At 34.4% G+C, this 19,539-nt stretch overlaps 1 protein-coding gene across 3 annotated transcripts in view; it reads right to left on the bottom strand.

Annotated features, from left to right (window-relative positions):
• PRKG2 (protein kinase cGMP-dependent 2) overlaps positions 1 to 19,539 on the bottom strand; it is a 94,270-nt gene that overhangs the window by 22,146 nt on the left and 52,585 nt on the right. For 2 of the 3 annotated variants that reach the window (XM_016156263.2, XM_016156264.2), the window contains exons 10-14: positions 17,802 to 17,900; positions 16,305 to 16,458; positions 14,265 to 14,401; positions 12,431 to 12,520; positions 10,253 to 10,394 (exon numbers count right to left, since the gene is read on the bottom strand). In XM_016156263.2, coding sequence (XP_016011749.2) covers positions 10,253 to 10,394; positions 12,431 to 12,520; positions 14,265 to 14,401; positions 16,305 to 16,458; positions 17,802 to 17,900 — 622 coding nt within the window. Of the gene's footprint in view, positions 1 to 10,252; positions 10,395 to 12,430; positions 12,521 to 14,264; positions 14,402 to 16,304; positions 16,459 to 17,801; positions 17,901 to 19,539 lie in introns of those variants that run through there. The other variant, XM_016156265.2, reaches the window with a different exon arrangement.

Raw genomic sequence — 19,539 nt, 5'->3', positions numbered from 1 at the left:
AATGCGAAGCCTGTGTGCTCTTCCAGTTAGGGTCCTCCTATCCACTGTCTAGAGGTCACCACTACCACCCTGACTTTTATGTATATCATTTGCTTGCTGATCTTTTCATTTTCATTAAAATTACTTCTGATTTTACTATGTATCCAACATCCTTAAATAATAGAGTTCTCAGTTTTTTTTTTTTTAGATAAATCTCATATTTATTCTAGGCAAATTGCCTTTTTCACTTAAGATTCTATCTGTGAATTTAATCCACATTTTAGTACCTTTATTTTTACTCTGTATCATATGCCATTGAATTGACATGCCATGATTATTTTTGTCCATTATGCTGTTGATGTCTTATTGTGTGCTATTACAAAAATGTTTCTATTAACATCATTTTCCATGTTACCTAGTGGATATGTGTCAGAGGGTTGGATTGCTGGGTCAAAGATGTGGTATCTTTAACCTTACTAGATATTGTCAAATTATTTTCCTTAGGAACTATACTATATTATCACCCCTTCACTGGCAATAATGTTTAAGTGTTCCCATTGCTCTATATCCTCATTATCATTTAGTGATATAAACTTTTATATTTCGCCATCTGCAAGTATTAAATCACTGTGGTTTTAATTTACATCCCCTCCCTCCATTAGTAATTAGTTTGAGCTATGGCATCATAATGTTCTGATATATGAGAGAGTTTCCTCTCACCCTGTTCTTCTCGTTTATATTCAGAAATGTCTTGGATATTCTTGGCCCTTGGTTAGTCTACATAAACTTTAGACTCAGCTTGCCAAGCTTCATGAAAAGCTCTGCTGGAATTCCACTGGAAGTGTATCAAACCTGTGGATCAATTTATATCTTTTACTACTTATATTTTTGGGATGTTGAATCTTCCTGTTTTTAAACACAGTACATATTTCTGAGTTAGTTAGGATAATGCTTGTTACTGCAACAAACATATCCAAGAAAGTATAAAAGCTTAAACTCAACATTAATTTCCTTCTTCCTCACATAATGGATTTTCCTGAGCTGCAGGGAGCTCTTCCCCAAAAAGTGGTTCAGGGAATGCAGGCTCCTTTCACCTGACTGCATAGAGATCAGCTGAGTAGATCACTATCAGCCCCAGTCTGATGGTGCACAGAAAGTTGGCTTACTAGCCAGAACCAAGCAACATGGTTCCAACCAGCACAAAGAAGGCCAGGATATGTTGTCTAGCTCTGTGCCCTGAAGAAAGGAGAATGAGCTTATTGATTTAGATCTTTTTAAATGTCTTTCTATATACTTATATAAATTTCTCAAAGTTTTTACACATTTTTGTTAGATTTATTTCTAGATACATTATACATTTACTTATATAAATACATATTATATTTTTATGCTTTTTGTAAATTGCATTTGTATTATTATCAATTCTTTCTGGTATTTAAAAATACATTGAGTTCTTGTATTATTAACTTTACATTCGGCAACCATACTGAACTCTCTACTTAATTTTAATAATTTGTTGTTAAATTCTGGATTTATACAGAGTTAATTATATCACATGGGAAAACAGGTTTTGCTATTTACTTTCTAATCTCTTAATTTTACTCATATCTTATTGCATTGGCTAAGACGTCTAGTAAAATACTGAACAAAAGTGCTTATTCCACCGCCTTATTAGAATACAATTCTAATGTTTCATCGTTATGTACAGTATTTGCCCTAAATTTTTGTCAGGTATCTTTCATTGGATTAATGAAATTTATTTATGTTTCTAGTTTGCTTAGAGATTTTATCATAACAGAATGTAGAAATATATGAAAAAATCCCCTTCATTTATTGAGATATATAATCGTTTTTTTTTAATCTATTAAAGGGGTGACTTATTTTAATAGAACTTTTAATGTTAAATGATAATTGCATTTCTAAAGTATATCCAACCTTGTAATGATGTGTTGTCATAATTTGTAAATTGTTAATATTTTGCTTGATTTTTGGATTAAATTCATGAGTGAGACTGGACTTAAATTTATTTTTCTTAGGAGTTTCCTTTGGAGAATCAAGTTTACACTAGCCTCATAGAATAAGACAGTATAGAGTTGCCCATATACTTTTTATTCCATGTAAATCTCTGCTGTAACTGTAATTATGTTCACATATGAAAGTATATATCTGTACCGCTTTTTTACTTTTGATCAGTATTTCCACAGATTTGTTAATTTTATTACTAATCTTTCAGAACACTAACCTTGGTTCCATATCTGTTTTTTTAATATTTTATTAATTCATGTACTATTTTTTTCCCTTTCTTTTCTTTGGTTTTATTTTATTTCCCCCTTTTCCAACTTCTTAAATTTGATGCTTAGCTCTTAATTTTTAGCCTTTCTGAAACATTAAGGCTCTCACTTCAGCTACAACCCATTTGTGATGGTATGCATGCAATATTCTCTATTGTGCAACTCTATTTTTTAATATTCATTAAAGTTTCTTCTTCACTGATCCCTGAATTATTTTGAAATATTCATAAAATTTCAATGAGATGAGTTACAATTTTTGTTAGTGGTTGCTTCTCGTTTTTAAAATGTTATTGATTTCTACCTTAAATACATTGACATCAGTATCCAAAAATTTAATGTTCTTATTCTGAGAGTGAGAAGAAGCTGCCTCATTGACTTTTTATTCATTCTTATGTGCTAAGCCATGTGCTAAGTCCAGCAGTAAATATCTTAGCACAATTCCTGCCATCACTGGGCAATCAGTGTAAAGGGTCAGGTAGATCATAAAGAAGCAGCCAACAATATCAACATTTAATATATTTTACATTGTATTTTCTTATAGAAAACTTGATGTAAGTAGATTATGTTGCTCTGTTATCACATGAGGTATATTACTTACATGAGTTAATAGCACAATCATATAAATGTGTTTCCTCATATAGACAGCTTGGACCAGGTGGAATTCATTTGGGAAAAAATAAAGCTGGCAATCTCAATGATGAATTGGGGAAGAAAAGTAGAATGAGGTCTTCATTCTTTACCACAAACACATCTTCTCTAATTATCAGAGAAGGACACATTTCCACAGCCTCTAGAGAGACATTTTCAAAGTCTACACCTTTCTCTTACATCTCTTCTCCAAGATTTCATGGGTTTTTCTTTCCTGGGTAAAAACACCTTTCCTTACTTCTCATCCTTAGATATTTGACCCCTCAGAGGTAGTGCCAAGAAATAATGAAGGAAGATAAAAATGTCATTTATCAAAATTTGTAGAATGATGACAAGATAACCCTAATAAGGAGTTTAACACCCTCAAAGACAATTGTGTCCAAGGCTGGACTGTCCAGTGTCCATCATCCAGATGTGCATTCCTGCTGTGCTGTTACCTGGAACCACCACCATTTCAACGTCTACTGCAACCCCCTCAGGAATGCTCAGTGAAAGTAGCTCTGCTGGGCTACCAACCAACAGCCTAATTCTTATTTATAGTATTTGCTGAAACTTGCTTAATGGCTCAGATGATCAAATTTTGTTAATGTGTATTGTAGGAACAATATCCTACAAGCCCATTAGATCAGGTAAATTAATTGTGTTCTACACATCTTCTAAAGCTTTAGTGATGTTGGCCTGAATGTTATATCAGTTTCTGAGAGGTGAATTAAATTCTCTTACAGCTGTTCATTTCTCCCTATTAGTTCTATCTAATTCTGGTTCCTATTTTTGAAGTATTTAATTGGGAAATAAAAGATCAGGTTTATTGTATCATCTTGGTAAAATGAACCTTTCATCATTATATGGTAACCCTCTTTATCTCTAGTAATACATCTTCCCTGATACCAGCATAGTGAAAACTGCATTTAAATTTGTTGAATACTTCTCAGACATATCTTTTTCTATCCTTTTAATTACAACCATTCTTGATCCTCTTGTTTTAGATCTTTCTATTGTAAACATCAAATAGCTGATTTTTATTTTTTAAATCTATTTGACAATTTTTGGTTTTTATCTAGAGTGCTAAATCTATTTGCATGTGTTAGATTTCTTTCTGCTCCCAATTTGTGCTTTCTCTTTGTTTTCTAGGTTTCCTGTCTCTCCCTTGTTGTCTTCTTTTAAAATGATTGACATGCTCCCTACATCAATTCCGATTACACCTACTCTGTTTATACGCTCCTGTTATTCAGTTCTTTAGCATTTTCTCATTTCTAATACTATATAGTAGAATAATTACTATTTCATATTTTAAAAGATTTAACAACCTGTTTACCATTGTTCTTTAGTCACCATTCCATGTTGTATCTCAAATTCTTCACCATTTTTGAAGTATTTAATTGGGAAATAAAAGATCAGGTTTATTGTATCATCTTGGTAAAATGAACCTTTCATCATCATATGGTAACCCTCTTTATCTCTAGCAATACATCTTCCCTGATACCATTTTTTCTTTCCCTTAAGCACATTCTTTGTATGTAGGTACTAAACATCCTTCATCTTTGTTTGAAGATGTCTTTATTTTACCCTCCTAAAAAAGTTTTCTTGGATTTATAATTCATGTTTATCAATTATTTTTTTCTAAGAACTTTAAAAATATTATTCTACTGCATTCTGGCTTCTATTGTTACTGTTAGAACATCAACTGAATGACTGTTTTTTACTTCTTATGTAAACTGTTTACTTTTAGATAGCTTTTAAGACTTTCTTTTTTTGTTTTGTACTTTCACTACTATGATGTCCAACATCCAAGACAGCTCCGACAATCTACTTCTCCTGGTATTCAGAGGTGTCCCCTCACAATAAATTGTATCCTACATCAGGGCTGACTCTGTGTGGCTGACAGAATACAGCAGAAGTATTGGTTTGTGACTCTGAGAATAGGTCTTAAAAGGCATTGTAGCTTTTACTCAGTCTCTTGGATAATTCATTCTGAGGCAAGCCAGTCACCATGCCATGAGGACATTTAAACCATAAAAAATCCACGTGGAAAAGAACTAAGGCCCCCAATTAACAGGAAGCATCACTTTGCCAGCCATTAGAGCAAGTCACCTTGGATTTGAATGCCCTAATCAAATCTCCAGATGACTGCATCCCCAGCAAACATCTGACTGAAATGTTATAAAAACTTGGAGTCAAAACTACCCAGCTGAAAAACTCACTAAATTCCTGACCCACAGAGACTTTGAGAGATCATAAATAATTATTGTTGTTTTAATCTATTAAGCTTTGGAGTGCTTTGCTATGCAAAGAGAGGAGTTACAATAAATACAGCTTGTCCCAGTTAGGATTTGTTGGGGATTCTCTATCCGATGGTTGGTGTTTTTAAAAACTCTCAGCCATTATATATTTAAATACTGCTTTCCCTCATTTTTTATATGATTCTTATCTTGGACTCCAAATAAACATTTTAAGAACTCACCTTATTCTTCAAGTCACCTTATTATTCTTATTTTCTATTTTTATGTGTCTCTATGCTACCTTGTATATTACTTAAGTTTATCTTCGAGTTCACTGATTTTCTCTTTATTTGTGAATCATCTGCTATTTAACCTATTACATTTTCAAATTGATGCATAATTCACAAGCAATAAAATGCATGTAGTTTTTTGGTGTACAGTTGGTTGAATTTTAATGGGGATTATACTCATGTAACCACAACTACCATAGAGTCAAGATACAGACACTTTCATTATCTCAGAAAGTTCCCTCATGCCCCTTTCCAGTAAAATGCTCCTCCCAGAGGCAATCATTGCATTTATTTCTACCACCTATTCTAGAAAGTTAATAGATGCAATCATAAAAAATTTATTTTTCTATGTCTAGCTTCTTTCGCTCAACATGGTTTTTGAAATTATTCACATCATTGCTTGCTATAATCCATTCCTTTATGCTGCTGAGCAAGGATCCACTGAGAAGTGGAATTTCTTGTCATAGAACAGGCATAGATTTGACTCTATGAGAGACTAACAAAACTATTCTTCAAATGGTTTACAAATTTCTATCTAGAAATTTTGGAGAATGACTCAAGAACACTTGGTACTCTTAATCTTTTAAATTATAGTCATTCTAGTGAGTCTGAAACGATACCTCTTTGTGGTTTTAATTTGCATTTCCTTGATGACTACTGATAAGGCTTATCGATAATTCCTATGTCTACTTTTGTGAAATGATTTTTCAAGATTTTGACCATTTTTCTCAATTGGGTTGTTTGTCTTGTAATTATCAAGCTGTAGAAGTTCTTTATATATTTCTGTATATAATCAAGGCCTTTGTCATAAATATATATCGCAAATATTTTCTACCAGTCTATGGCATGACTATTCATTTTCTTAACAATGTGTTTGGATAATCAGAAGTTTTTAATTTTGATGAAGACTGCATGTTTGTGTCCCCCACCCCCAAATTCATATGCAAAACCCTAATCCCCAGAGTGATGGTATTTTGAGGTAGGGCCTTTGGGAGGTATTTAGGCCATGAGGGTAAAGCCCTTAGGATGGGATTGGTGCCTTATAAGAGACTGGACAGCACTATCTTTATGTCTGTCTCTATCTTCTTCCCTCCCTCTCTCCCTCATCTCCCCATTTGAAGAAGTGAGAAGGCAGCTGTCTATAGGCCAGGAAGCAGAACCTAACGAGACACCAGATGTACCAGAGCCTTGACCTCAGACTTCCTAGCCTCTAAAACGACAAGAAATAAATGTTTGCTGTTTAAGCCACCCAGTCTGTGGTATTTTTGTTATAGCAGCCTGAACTTTTTAAGATTGCTACTATCTGTGCAATCTACTATTTACAATCTCTTCCCCATGTTGTAAAGACATTACTCAATGATTACTTCTGGGTACTTTATAGATTTAGGATCCATCTTGAATTAATTTTTGTATATATTGTGAGGTAGGAGTCAGGTTCATTTTTTCCCCTACATATGTATATCAAGTTGTTTCAGCGATACCTGTTGAGAAGACTAGCCTTTCCCCTTTTACTATAAATCAATTGACTACATATGTCTACTTCTGGACTTTGTTCTGTTATATTAAGCTATTTGTCTGTCCTTACACCATTAACACACTGAATTTGAGTAGCTTTATAGCAAATCCAATATCATGTATTATAAATTTCTCAAATTTTTTCTTTCAAAGTGATTGTTAACTCTTCTGAACACTTCATTTCTTTGTAAATCTTAGAATAAACATCTCAGCTTCTAAAAAATGGTTGTTCCAATTTTTATGGTATGGCCTTGAATCTGTGGATATTTTGTTGAGAAAGGACATCTTATCAAATATTGAATTATCCAATATATGAACATAGTATACCTTACCATTCAGTTATTTTTTTCTCAGCAATATTTTGAGATTTTCAATGTAGAGGTCTTACACATTTTTACACATTAAATTTACTCAAAATTATTTTATAATTTTTGATATTATTATAATAGTATTTTTATTTAATTTAAAAATATTTATTACTAGCATATAAAATGGAATTTTTATTTGTATATGGACTTTGTAAGCTTATTTAATTTACTTAGTCATTCTATGGTACTTCTATGGTAGAGTCTTTAGGCTTTTCTACATAAACAATCGTGCTGACTACAAATAAAGACAAGTAACATCCTCTTTTCTAATCTTTGGCCTTTAATTTCTTTTTCTTGGTTTATTTCATTTGCTAAGACCACTGTTGCAATGTTGAAAAAAGTGGTGAGAAAAATAATATTCTTGTCTTGTCCACAATCTAATGGAAAATGTTGAATATTTCTCTGTTAACTAAAGGTGTTAACTAAAGGTTTATCCCTCATGCCTTACACGATGAGTGTCCTGAAGTGAACAGCTATAAAAATCTGTATCAATGTGGATTTAATTCCGTGTGGTTACCTTATTTCAAGATTTGAAAGTCTACTTTGTGTTGCTCTCCAATGTCTTCACACATTTTTTACATGTATTATAACTAATCTTAGCAAGATTAGTTCAATGCAAGCTACTCTGCCATTAACAAAAACTTCCACTGAATATTGCAGCAGCTCAATTATTATGTTCTTAATTTCTTAATAGATTTGTTAGTTTTTTGCTAAACTTGTTAGACCTTTTCTGAGAGACTCCATTCCTTACCCATGTTATTCTCTCTCTTCTTTTCAAAAGGCATTAGATGTACTTATTTTACATTCTTTATCTGCTTATTTCAACATATTAAATAGTTATATGTCTGCGTCAAATAATGTTCATGGTACCTTTTTCCCTCATATATTTTTAAATTTTATTTTTTAAATGTGAGCTCATATTCCCTGAAATTTTATCTCTTGAGAGTCCTGAGCTGAGAGTACTTTATTCCAGAGAGAATACATTTATTCTTGGAAGCTTGAGCATGCTACCAACATGACTCCATTTTCATTTGAATTCTTGCTTGGGTTTTTCTATCCTTGAAGACTGGGTACCCAACCTCCATGAAGACCATTCTGTGACCAAGAATTCTTAGAGGAGACTTCTAAGAATTTCTCTACCAAGAGCCCAATAACGAGAAATGCATGTCTTCTTGTATTTACTCTGTCTTTATAATTAAGTTTTTTTTTTCTTGTTTTCTATTTCCCTGAGAGTATAATCTATATGATTCTTGACTTTGTGCAATGTTCTCTGTTTCAACTTCCCACACTGCCCAGACCCAAAACTTGGTCTCCTATTTCCAGAGGGTAAAGGTAATAAAATCAAACCTCTAGGCCACCTAGAATTGCTGGGTGCCCACGAGACAGCAGTTTGAATGTTTAAGTTCCACCCTACACTGCACAAGCTTGATTCCCAGCCTCAAGAGGATCCTAATGCTCCTATAAACTCAGCCCTACATGTAACACTGCTTTTCATGTTTCATCCAGTATTTTTAGATATTTTGTAGTGAGAGGATTTTTAGGATATCTAGTTTGATATATAGCTACAAATTGAAATAGGCAACATTTCCTTTTTAATCTGTAAAGGCTTTATAGTTATGAATCTTTATTCAGTTGATTGGCAAATGAGTTAGCAGGATGGATGTCAATGGCTAACAGAAATTTACTGACCTCTATGACTACAAATATTGAATATGCTATCTACTTTTTAAAAACAGCTATGAAAAAAAAAGAAATGAATCTAATGGATATCTGCATCCCTTGTGATAGTTTTACTTCTAAAATATGCCAAAGGATTTACCCAAAGAGCTGTGAGAAGTATAGCTAATGAAGGAATTGTGAAGGAGTGATTGAGACCCTGTGTTAGTACTCCACCAATTCTCGAAGCTGTCTTTCATGGGTAAAATAGGCTTAAATAGATCAAAATGTTTCTTGGAAGTTAGTAAGATTTCATACAAAAGGACTTTAATTTTACTCCTTTACTATAGAGAGAAATTGCTTAGCAATTATACGTAATAAATTAAATTTCTAAGATTAAATTATGTACTATAACATCTGGAAGAGAAAACCTATCTCATTGATTGTTAAATACACTAATTGCAAAATGTTTAGCACAGTAGCATTACACATAGTTGACTACTCATTAAATGGTGGCTATTATTATTTCCGTATATAAAAGTTCTGATGTGAGAAACTGAATATCTTTGTAAATATTAAGTTCAGAGATGGTTTAATGTCCTTGAGGTACTTACAAAATGGACTCAGGAAAACTGATCCTGGATCCCCCATCCTGACAGGATCCTAATATAGTTTCTCACTGAAAGTAGTTTATGTGACTAGTAGCATTTTTTTCTTCAGTGTGACATGAAATAAGATTCATGTTGGGCTTGAGAGAATTAGAAAGATGGATAGCAAGGAAAACTCTCTGTCCCCAAGAAGCCTATACTCTAGTGTTGTGATTCTCAACCTTGATTGTACTTTAGAATCACCTAGGAAGATTGAAAAAATACTACTAACATTCATATGTGTATCTTTTCTCCCTATGACTATCTCACGGCAGGAGCCATACTACTTTCTTCCTTTATCCTTTACGGCCAGTCCCTATGTGTGGCAGGAATCTATTAAAACCTAGTTAAAATTATTAGACAAAGACCCTAACAAAATGCAATTTTAAAGGCATTCTATTATGTGAATCCCTAGTAAGAATCACAAATATGGTTGAAACAGTAAGTTTCTAGGCCAAAAAAAAAAAAAATGTGCTGGTAACACAGCTCCCCATGTTGTGTGTGTCAATCAATGTCAAAGCTCTATTACCCAAAGTGAAAATAACATGTATACCAAAATTAAAATAAATTGCAGCTACAACACAAGTTTGTGTTTGGAAGTATCTCACATGGTACTTTAAGTAAGAGAATTTGTCTTACCAATTTCAGATAACCCTCAGCATCTAGAATTAAGTTTTCTGGCTTCAGGTCTCTGTAGATAATACCTAGTCGATGCAGGTAATCAAATGCTTCTGTCACACAAGCAACACAGAACTTGGAGGTGGGTTCATCAAAGCTGCCTCTGCAATGAAATACTATAATTAATACTATAGATGTTTTCTCTCTTAATACTATAGATGTACATCTTTGTTGTCTGTTCTAGGTGCTGATGACTGTATCGGTAAGTTTATGCAATATAAATGTTTCATAGAACACCAACATTAAAAAGTACTTTACATTGCCAATGAATTAGACTGCTGATCGTAGAAAAATTTCGGGGAATACTTGATGCAAAAAAGAAGTACTTCACTAAAATTAAAATGTCTACATCCAAACAATTGTTTCTGGTAATTACATATGAACATAAAAGGATGAGAAAAGTTTTTTTAGACATTTATGGAGAAACACAACTCTGGAGAAAATGCAACTGTTTCAATGGCAAGCTTGAACCATACGTTTATAATTGATTGCTTGACTAAAAAATGATTCGAATGATCATCTGCATTTCTTGTCTGTAAAGTATGTAACAATAACTATAGAAATGGGGTCATAAATCTTTCCTATTTGGTGCACCTTGATGATATCACAGTTGCCCTGTGTCAGCACTGTGTGAAGGCTGACATACTGAATTGTTAAAATGCAGTGGTGATTTGCTGCATGGTATAATAGAAGGATGTGGCTTTGGAGTGAGAGACTGGATTTGACTCCTGCTTCTTCTACTCACTAAGTTCTTGGGCAAGTTCAAAGCCTCAGATCCCTATCTGTAAGTGGGTTTATTACTTACTTCACAGTCATTTTGAGGGTTAGACACAGTGCCTAAGAGGAAGTAGGAACTCCTATTTCTAAACAGATTTAGATTTTCTACATAGATTTGCCTATTGCAGCAAAGATGGATAATGCAAATGCTTTTGCAAGTATCTTGCAAGTCTCCTCACCCTTTCAGGTTCTCCCCATTCAGATCCTTTTAACCGTATGTTCCTAATACAACATATTCATCTTCTACTCAGATGCGCAATGTTATATGGCCTAGAGGCATGATTCTCAACCATGAATGCACATTAGAATTGCTTGAGAAGCATTTTTAAAAAACCATTTACTGGACCCCATCCCAGATGAACTGAACCATAATCTCTGGAATAGGGCGCAGCATTTTTACTTTGTAAAAGCTCCCTGTGTGAGTGTAACATATTGTCTGGGTTGAGAACAACTAGCTCAGATGATACTGTTTAAACATCTGGCATTAACCTCTGCAACCTAGTGCAAACCTACCTTCCCATCTCCTTTTCTGCTGCCCTAGTCTTCTACTCAAATTCCGCTATTTATTATCTACAAAGAGACCAATTTATCTCAACATTCTGTTTTCCTTCTTCTCTACCTTTCTCCATTTTTGGTCATCTTTAAAGTTTAGCTCAAGTCCTTCCTCTACCACCACATTTTTCTATCTCTCTTCTCCTCTGAGCTTAATGTGGCATTCAATTACAAATTTCCAACGTCTTTGTCATGCTTAGTTTTCACATTAAATAATAAAATGTTTTTAAACTCCATACATCATCACCCCAAATAAATCCAAACTCATTGGAGGAAAAGTTTATACTTTTTACTCTTTTAGTTAGAAAAAGTTACTTTGTCTAGAAACCCCCAAACTGTATACTACGGAGCACTGTACATAGGTGCTGCTCGGCAAAAATCGGTGGTTTTGACAACGACCCCTTTTGTAAAATTGAATCTTTGCAGACATCTTCCTCTGCTTTGCAGAAAGGGATTCACCACTTCCCACTTTTCTTTATCTACCTTCTAGAGATTCAAAATTAGAAACATCTGAGTTTATACCTACTCTGTTTCATACTATGTGACTATACATAGTTCACACTCTAAGCCTGGGATTCTTTAATCTGTAATATGAAACTGACAACTGCCTTACAAGGTGCCTATGACACGATTATAATGTTGGCTAAGAAAGTATCAGTATTACTACTTTATTTTATCAAGTGATAACATTTTCTTAAAATCAAATCTTAACTACTTCCTTCATATATTTTTAAATGATCATGAATATAGAATCCTTTAGACTAGTTGTGAATAGACAAAAGTTATTGTTTACAATCTTTTTTTCATTACCTGTCCCTTAATATACTCCATAGCTCCCCACCTAAGCAGGCTTCCAGAAGCATGTATACATACTTATTGTCCTTGAAAGTACGATATAATCTGTGAAGACAGATAAAAACATGGTTACTACTATCTAATTTTAAAACCTCTTTAAAGTTGCTTAAGAGTATTATCAATAATATTTTGAACATGCAAACATCCTACAGTTACACTAAGCTTCTTGCTGAGTACTCTGATTTTCTCTACTGCTTTGCTTTTGCTCATGTTGACCCCTTTACTTAGATTGCCCTCCACCCAGAGACATCTTCTTAATCTCAGTTTCTCTTACTAAAGTGTTATCCATTCCTCAAGGCCAAACTCAAAGGCTACCTTCCTGATAAAGTAGTTCATTATCCTACTTACCAAATACATCCTCTCCTTTCTCCAAACACCCAGAGACCTCTGCATATATCTCATTTGAGATCTGCCCTCAGTAACAGTTTTTCACACTTGTGTCTTCTGTCTTCTAATTGGTCTCAGAAAATAGACTCTAAGGCAGAGGTTTGTAGGCAGTAAGTTAAGTGGCGAGTACACCTGGGAACGACGCTCATGGAAGGGGATGGAAGCAGATTTGGGCAGAGGGAGAGCTGGGCTTCAGCAAAAGCCTCAGCTTCAAGGACCTCTGCCATCACTGGGTGCAGGATGTACCCAGAAAGAGAGGCTTATCTTGGTCAAAGGAGTTCTTTTCATCTAAGAGCAATGGCCAGAGAGGGACTGAGCCGGAGTCCTGAGTTGGCAGCATTCCCAGAATCATGGGAAATGACAGATTCAATTCCGATGTGGGACCTGGACAGGGTATCACGTTAACATGGGCCTGCCACATGGTAATTTCTCAATAAATGTCATTAATGTTTATTCTTAATATCATTACTACCTTACTATATGTCAAGGACTTTGTAAAGAGGTGGAAATGAGAAAATGAATAAAACCTAATCCATGACCTGAAGCTGCTCATCATAGCTTGTTAATTATTGACAAAAAAAAAAAAAAAAAAAGAGAGAGAGAGAGAGAGGGATGTATTTTAGGAACATAATTAATATAATTGGATAACTGTATTGCTAGCATTGTTAGGGTTCATACCTCTTTTAATCTCAAAAAAATAAAAAATAAAATCAGGAATATGGATACTCTCAGGGCATTTGATCGAAAAGTATAAATTCTATTCATTAAAAGGACATTTTATATCATCCAGAAATCACTAAAGCTACACTTAGGGGCACTCAGACATATATGAAAATATAAACTGGCTTACAGTACTAACCCATGAATTCACAAGTAAAGATAGCTGTGACCTAGAATAACATTATTCTCTTCCAAACTCTAGCGATAGCTATAGATAAAACAGTAACTCTTAGGAGGCAGATCTTTCAGCATTTAGGCACTGCTAGGTCCACAGTCTGTCGCTCATTGGCAGTGAACATGTGCCCAAATGCCTCTTCTTGCAGGAATTCAATAGCAGCATGCTCCCTGAAGGATTTTGAATGAATCCTTGCTTCCCAAATTCTGCATTAGGTCTGGATTAAATAATGAATTCAAATTATTTTGTAACAATTTCACACACACACACACACACACACACACACACATGTGCACACGTGCACACACTTTCTTGGCATTTATTAAGAATAAAAATATCTAGGTATTGGTCTCCAGATCTCAAACTTCCAACATTTTATGAACTGCTGCGCTGACTGGGATGGAGAATTCAGAGTGGGGCCTCCTCTTCCTCCTCTGTCCATCCTCTTGCAAGGAAACAAAATAAGAGCCTAAAATCCTAAGTTCTAGAAGCCAAATGCTCACTTACTTCACAATGAAGGGAGAACACAACTCTTCCAGGATCCTCTTTTCTGAGTAGACGTGCTCCTGTTGTTTAGTGTCCACGATGTGCTTCTTCCTTATACACTTCATAGCGAAAGCAACATTCTCATTTTTTACTTTAACCTGTGTAAGAGGAGAAAGAGCCCTCACGATTAACTTCCTAGGAAAGATTTACATCTATATAAAATATGTTAACTAATGAGAGTTCAAAGACATTCTTTCACATTTAAATTGTATGTAAGTTTTAACCACTTATCCCTCTGGGGACTGAGTTTTATTGAGGTGTACACACTTCTCCTTTATTGTAATTTCCAAGAGAGTTCACATATCTGGAACATAGTTCTAAAAATTTTTGTATAGAAACAATAAAAAAAACTCTAGTTAAAAGATTCGATGTTTAGAAATCTATTCAGTTTTGAATGTGGCACAAAAAATTTCAACCAGAATTGCCAAAAATTGTTCCTTCATAACATTTACTTGATTTTCAAAACAAAACATATTGAATCAAGATCTGTATCTGTGCTATCCAACGTGATAGCCACTAGTCACATGAGGTTATTTTATTTTCAATTAATTAAAAATAAAAATTTAGTTCCTCAGTTGCACCAACCATGTTTCAAAAGCTCAACATCCATATCTTGCTACCTATTGGACAGTGAAGTTATCGAACATTTCCTCAGTGCAGAAAGTTCTGCTAGAAAGCACTGCTCTAGATGGGCAAACAGGATTTCCTTTTAAAAGGATATTAAAATATTGTAATAGATATTTATTCAGATAGACTTAACACGTAAGCAGACTATATCTGACACATAATTAAATTGTGCAGAAATGACTGCACCTTATAGTTTTCTCACATTTGCCATTAGTGCTGCCTATAACTTTTAAATTAATGGTAGAGTTATTGTTTCAATGATTATTATCTAACTATAGGGAAAAAAAAAAAAACAGATCTCAGTATTGTTAAATCAATTCTTTGGCCAAGATCCGTGGTGAATAATATCACTGCAGATGGATATTGCCCTCATCTCTCCATATGGCATAAGAGACATTACAAATATCCTTAGGCCTATTAAAAAATTGCTTCTTCCCCCCTCATGCATCAGAGATGAATTATTGACTGGGTGTGAAGCGCACTATCCAGAGTTTCCTGGCAGCATTACAGATCTGCTCGTGCCCAGAGCTATCCAGCAGACGGAAGTGTCAGCATAGCTCCGGAGGTTAATGCACAGAGAATCATTAAAAATCTGCTGGGCAAAGAAGGGCTTGGTAATTGCCAAGGGTTCAGAGCCATCTGTATCTAATCAGATCACAGATCTCCATTCTACAGTATCTTCAGAGCACTTGATCTAACACTAGCACTCTGCTACTTTTTGGAAGCTGGTTAAAAGCTCAGTGAGGTGGTGATGCAGAAGATGCAGCTGAAATCAGGCCGTATGTTCCCAGCTGTCCTGATCAACACTACAGAAGGCTGCTCCTCAAACAACTCTTTGCATTCATTTTCTTTTTCTTTTTTCCTGATGGAAAACTTTGAGCAACCCAAAAATAGAATAATGAAAGCCAAAGACAAACATGGTAGTGAAGTTGTTTAAGAGATGAAACTATAATAACTATAATATTGAAGATTTTGTTTCTATGGCACTTCTTTAGTATACAGATGGTTAATGTGTCATGAGTGTATGTATACACACATTTTGCTGTTAGGAAATAACATTTTTAATGTTTTATAGTCTTTGGAAATGCTTACTTGGTACATTCTCCAATAACTACCATAAAAAAAAAAAAAAAAAAAAAAAAAGAACTCACCAGAGGATGTGATGTGAGAATCTTGAAATAACAGTTATAAGTTACTTACTAGCACAGACCTGCTACTATACCACAGACTGAAAAGTGTACTTTCTCAATTTCAGCTCAAAGCAACATTTTAGATAGCAATAACAATTCATAACAGTCCTCCAAGATACACTGGAATATGAAACAAAAAAAGTCAAAAGGCTTCTCGCAGATGCTTGAAACGTAAACCCCTTACAAGCTCAACTCTTCCGAACCCACCAACGCCCAGTGTTGCGATAATCTCAAGGTTCTGGAATGGGGATGATGAGGAAAATCTGGCCACCTTCTCCTTCAGCTGAATCATCTCCAGAGACAGTGCTTTGGACAGCTTCAAGTTAGACATGGATCTCCTGCACAAGAGAAGTAACACTTTACATACACTCCCTTAGTCAAACACGGGTCAATGCTACACATAAATTCTACTCTCACAGCCATCTTATTTCTGAGTAATTACTCCCCACAGTTGCCACAAAGCCTATTTCAAGTTTTATAGGGTCAGATTCAGTCACGTCTGGGGAGAAAAACAATCAAATATACGAACAAAAAACTGACACACTAGTAATAATAGACAAATATCAAATTGAATCAATGAGAGGTTAAATGGGTGAATGGTATGGTATTTAAAATATATCTCAATAAAGCTATCGCGCGTGCACGCGCGCGCGCGCGTGTGTGTGTGTGTGTGTGTGTGTTTAAAGAGTCAATGAGAGAAAGTAAAGCCATAGAGACATTTTCTTTCCTGCACATACAGGAGGATACCATGCTGAGAATTCTTGCTGTTTTGCTATTTTTGTCAGATTTTGAAACGTTCTATGACTGAACCAGAATAACTACTTTGTGAAACATAATAAATACATTTCTTATTTTATATCTAAGTATGATTATTTGGAAATACCCATTTTTCTATTTTATTTAAGGTTTACCTCTCTATATTACATATTTATAAATTGTTGTTACTACTACAAAAGGCCTTTGTCATGGAAATTGCAAATACATTCCTTGCAAAAAAAAAAAAAAGCTTTATGAGGTCCTGATTGAATGCTCTCATTTAACTCAAATGTCAGTTTCCTACAACTCTGGACTCTTCAGCTTTCTTTATACTATCTGGTGAACATATGCTTAAGTAGTCACACTATAAAATGTTTTAGCAAAGGATTTTCAAATAATTTTAATTTTACAAAGTAGATTTTTCTATTAAACAAAATATTTATCAGTATTACTATGTTTATAGCCCTACCCAACTCATTCATACACACACACATGCATGCACACACGCACATACACATACCCCTGGTCCACAGATAGCTTCCTTATATTTTTTAAATAATTCTGACTATACTACTAGTTCTTACCTGAAATCAGAGAGAATGAGCTATTCTAGTGCTGTGGCATTTCTGTTTGATTTCCACAGGCAAGAGAGGCATCATTTCTTAATTAATGTCCTTTTGAGCTAAGTCACCAGACAATGTGAAGTATTCTTTTTCCAAGATCCCCTATCAGGAAATTTCACCCTATTATTACTACTCATCACCCAAAATAAGGAAATGACTTTAGAAGATGATTTAAAAGAACTCCCCAAACTTTCTAGTGAAGACACACTAAAAGTTACCGCGTAATAAATCACATCCATTTGTCCTCTTATTCCTCAACTTCTGAAGTCGTATCCAGCTTAGGAAAATATTTCTCCACTTACTTTGCATGTCTTTTTTCATCATCACGGTTCAGGGTTGCCACATACCCTTCAAGGTATTTTTGGAGTTCTTCAAAAGTCCCAACTGTTTGGTTGAATGTTCTAAATAAATTAAATTGAATTAAATTAAATTGAATTAAATTAAATTAAATTAAAAGCTCTGTGCTGACAGCATTGCAACTTGACATTCTTCTTAAGCTCATAAAAGATTGTTAGTATGGTTATTCAAGGCTTTGTAAATTGTTTTTCAATAATTTATGTATGTCAGTGCTGCCATAATACATAGAATAGTTATGAAGATTATATAACTGATACTTTGAGTTTATGAAAGCAAAGAGGCTATCAGTACAAAAACATTTCTGTAGTTTTCTGCCTTGCAGTCCAGGTTTACCAACAACTTTTCTCTCTTTCCTTCCTTCCTTCCTTCCTTCCTTCCTTCCTTCCTTCCTTCCTTCCTTCCTTCCTCTCTCCCTCCCTCCTTCCCTCCCTCCCTCCCTTCCTTCTCTCTCTCCCTTTCTCTCTCTCTTTTTCTTTTAGAAGACAGTGGAAAGGAAATAGTCTACACGATCTGTTGACTGAATCAACAGGTTACATGGGTTACAGATTTTCTGTTTGCTTAATCAAATTAAGTTATTTTTTAAAACAAAGATAAAATTTCTTCTTTATCCCTAGATACTACTCCTCATTCTACATTTCTTCATAATTAAATCCAAATTTTTCAACTTTACTTAGTAGTTTTCTGAGGCTCAGCCAATATCTTCTCCTTACCTCCCTCACTGTTCAATGATCAGAGATTTGTTGGGTTTCCCCATCTAATCTTCCTGTCCCCAGTCCATTGTCTCTAGGAATTCTTACATACAGTACTTCTCACATAAAAAATAATCTCCCTCACCAGTAAAATATATTTTCTTGATTAACCTTCCAATACTTCCACACACCCATACTTTACAAACTACCTTGATTAGTGATTATTAGGGTACTAATACAAAATAATATCTCTATTTTTCCCTATCACAAAATAGTATCCTTCTAGAAGTCATGCTTCAATCATCTTGGTAACATCTTAAGCACCTGAACGTAGCAAAATGAAAGGAATGAAAATTTACCTCAAAATACCTAAAGCTAACCCCCTTATTAGTGTACCATCGAAACTTACTGCCTGCCTACCGCCAAAGACTTCTACCCACAATAACTTGACAACTAATCTATATTTCTACTATTAAGCATACCTTATATACTGTGCTGGTTGTCTTCCGTTTTCCCTTCTAGATCTACTCTCCACTCCTCCCTACCCTTTTCTGTAGACTGTCCTTCGTTGACTGTAGAGCGGTGAGATATAAAACAGTATTGCCATGGAATTTCTAATTTGACATTTTCATGTAAAAAGGAAATACTTCCTATACTTTGTTTTGTTTTTATTTGTGCTATATGTCACCATTATTTGCTTGCTATTAAACAATATTGTTGTAAACAAATCTTATTTTTTAAATGTAGGTGACACTAGTATCACAGGTCCCTTAAAAATTCTCTGCAAAATAAGCTTAAAGTCAAGTTTAAACAGATACAACATGCCACCTGTCACATTCAAGCAGCCTGTATTCATACTGATGTTATATCCTGAGGGGTAGGTAATTAATCAACTTCTTGGAGATTTGTCTCAACAACCAAACAGTAATGGCAATGTTACAAATAACAGTTCCCATTCATTTAAAGTCACTGTTGTTTCTAAAAATTATTTCAC

The sequence above is a fragment of the Rousettus aegyptiacus genome, unplaced genomic scaffold (assembly GCF_014176215.1).
Source record: "Rousettus aegyptiacus isolate mRouAeg1 unplaced genomic scaffold, mRouAeg1.p scaffold_m13_p_10, whole genome shotgun sequence".
Taxonomy (NCBI): Eukaryota; Metazoa; Chordata; class Mammalia; order Chiroptera; family Pteropodidae; genus Rousettus; species Rousettus aegyptiacus.
Note: the sequence above shows the minus strand (reverse complement) of the source record. Positions and strands in the feature narration are given on the sequence as shown.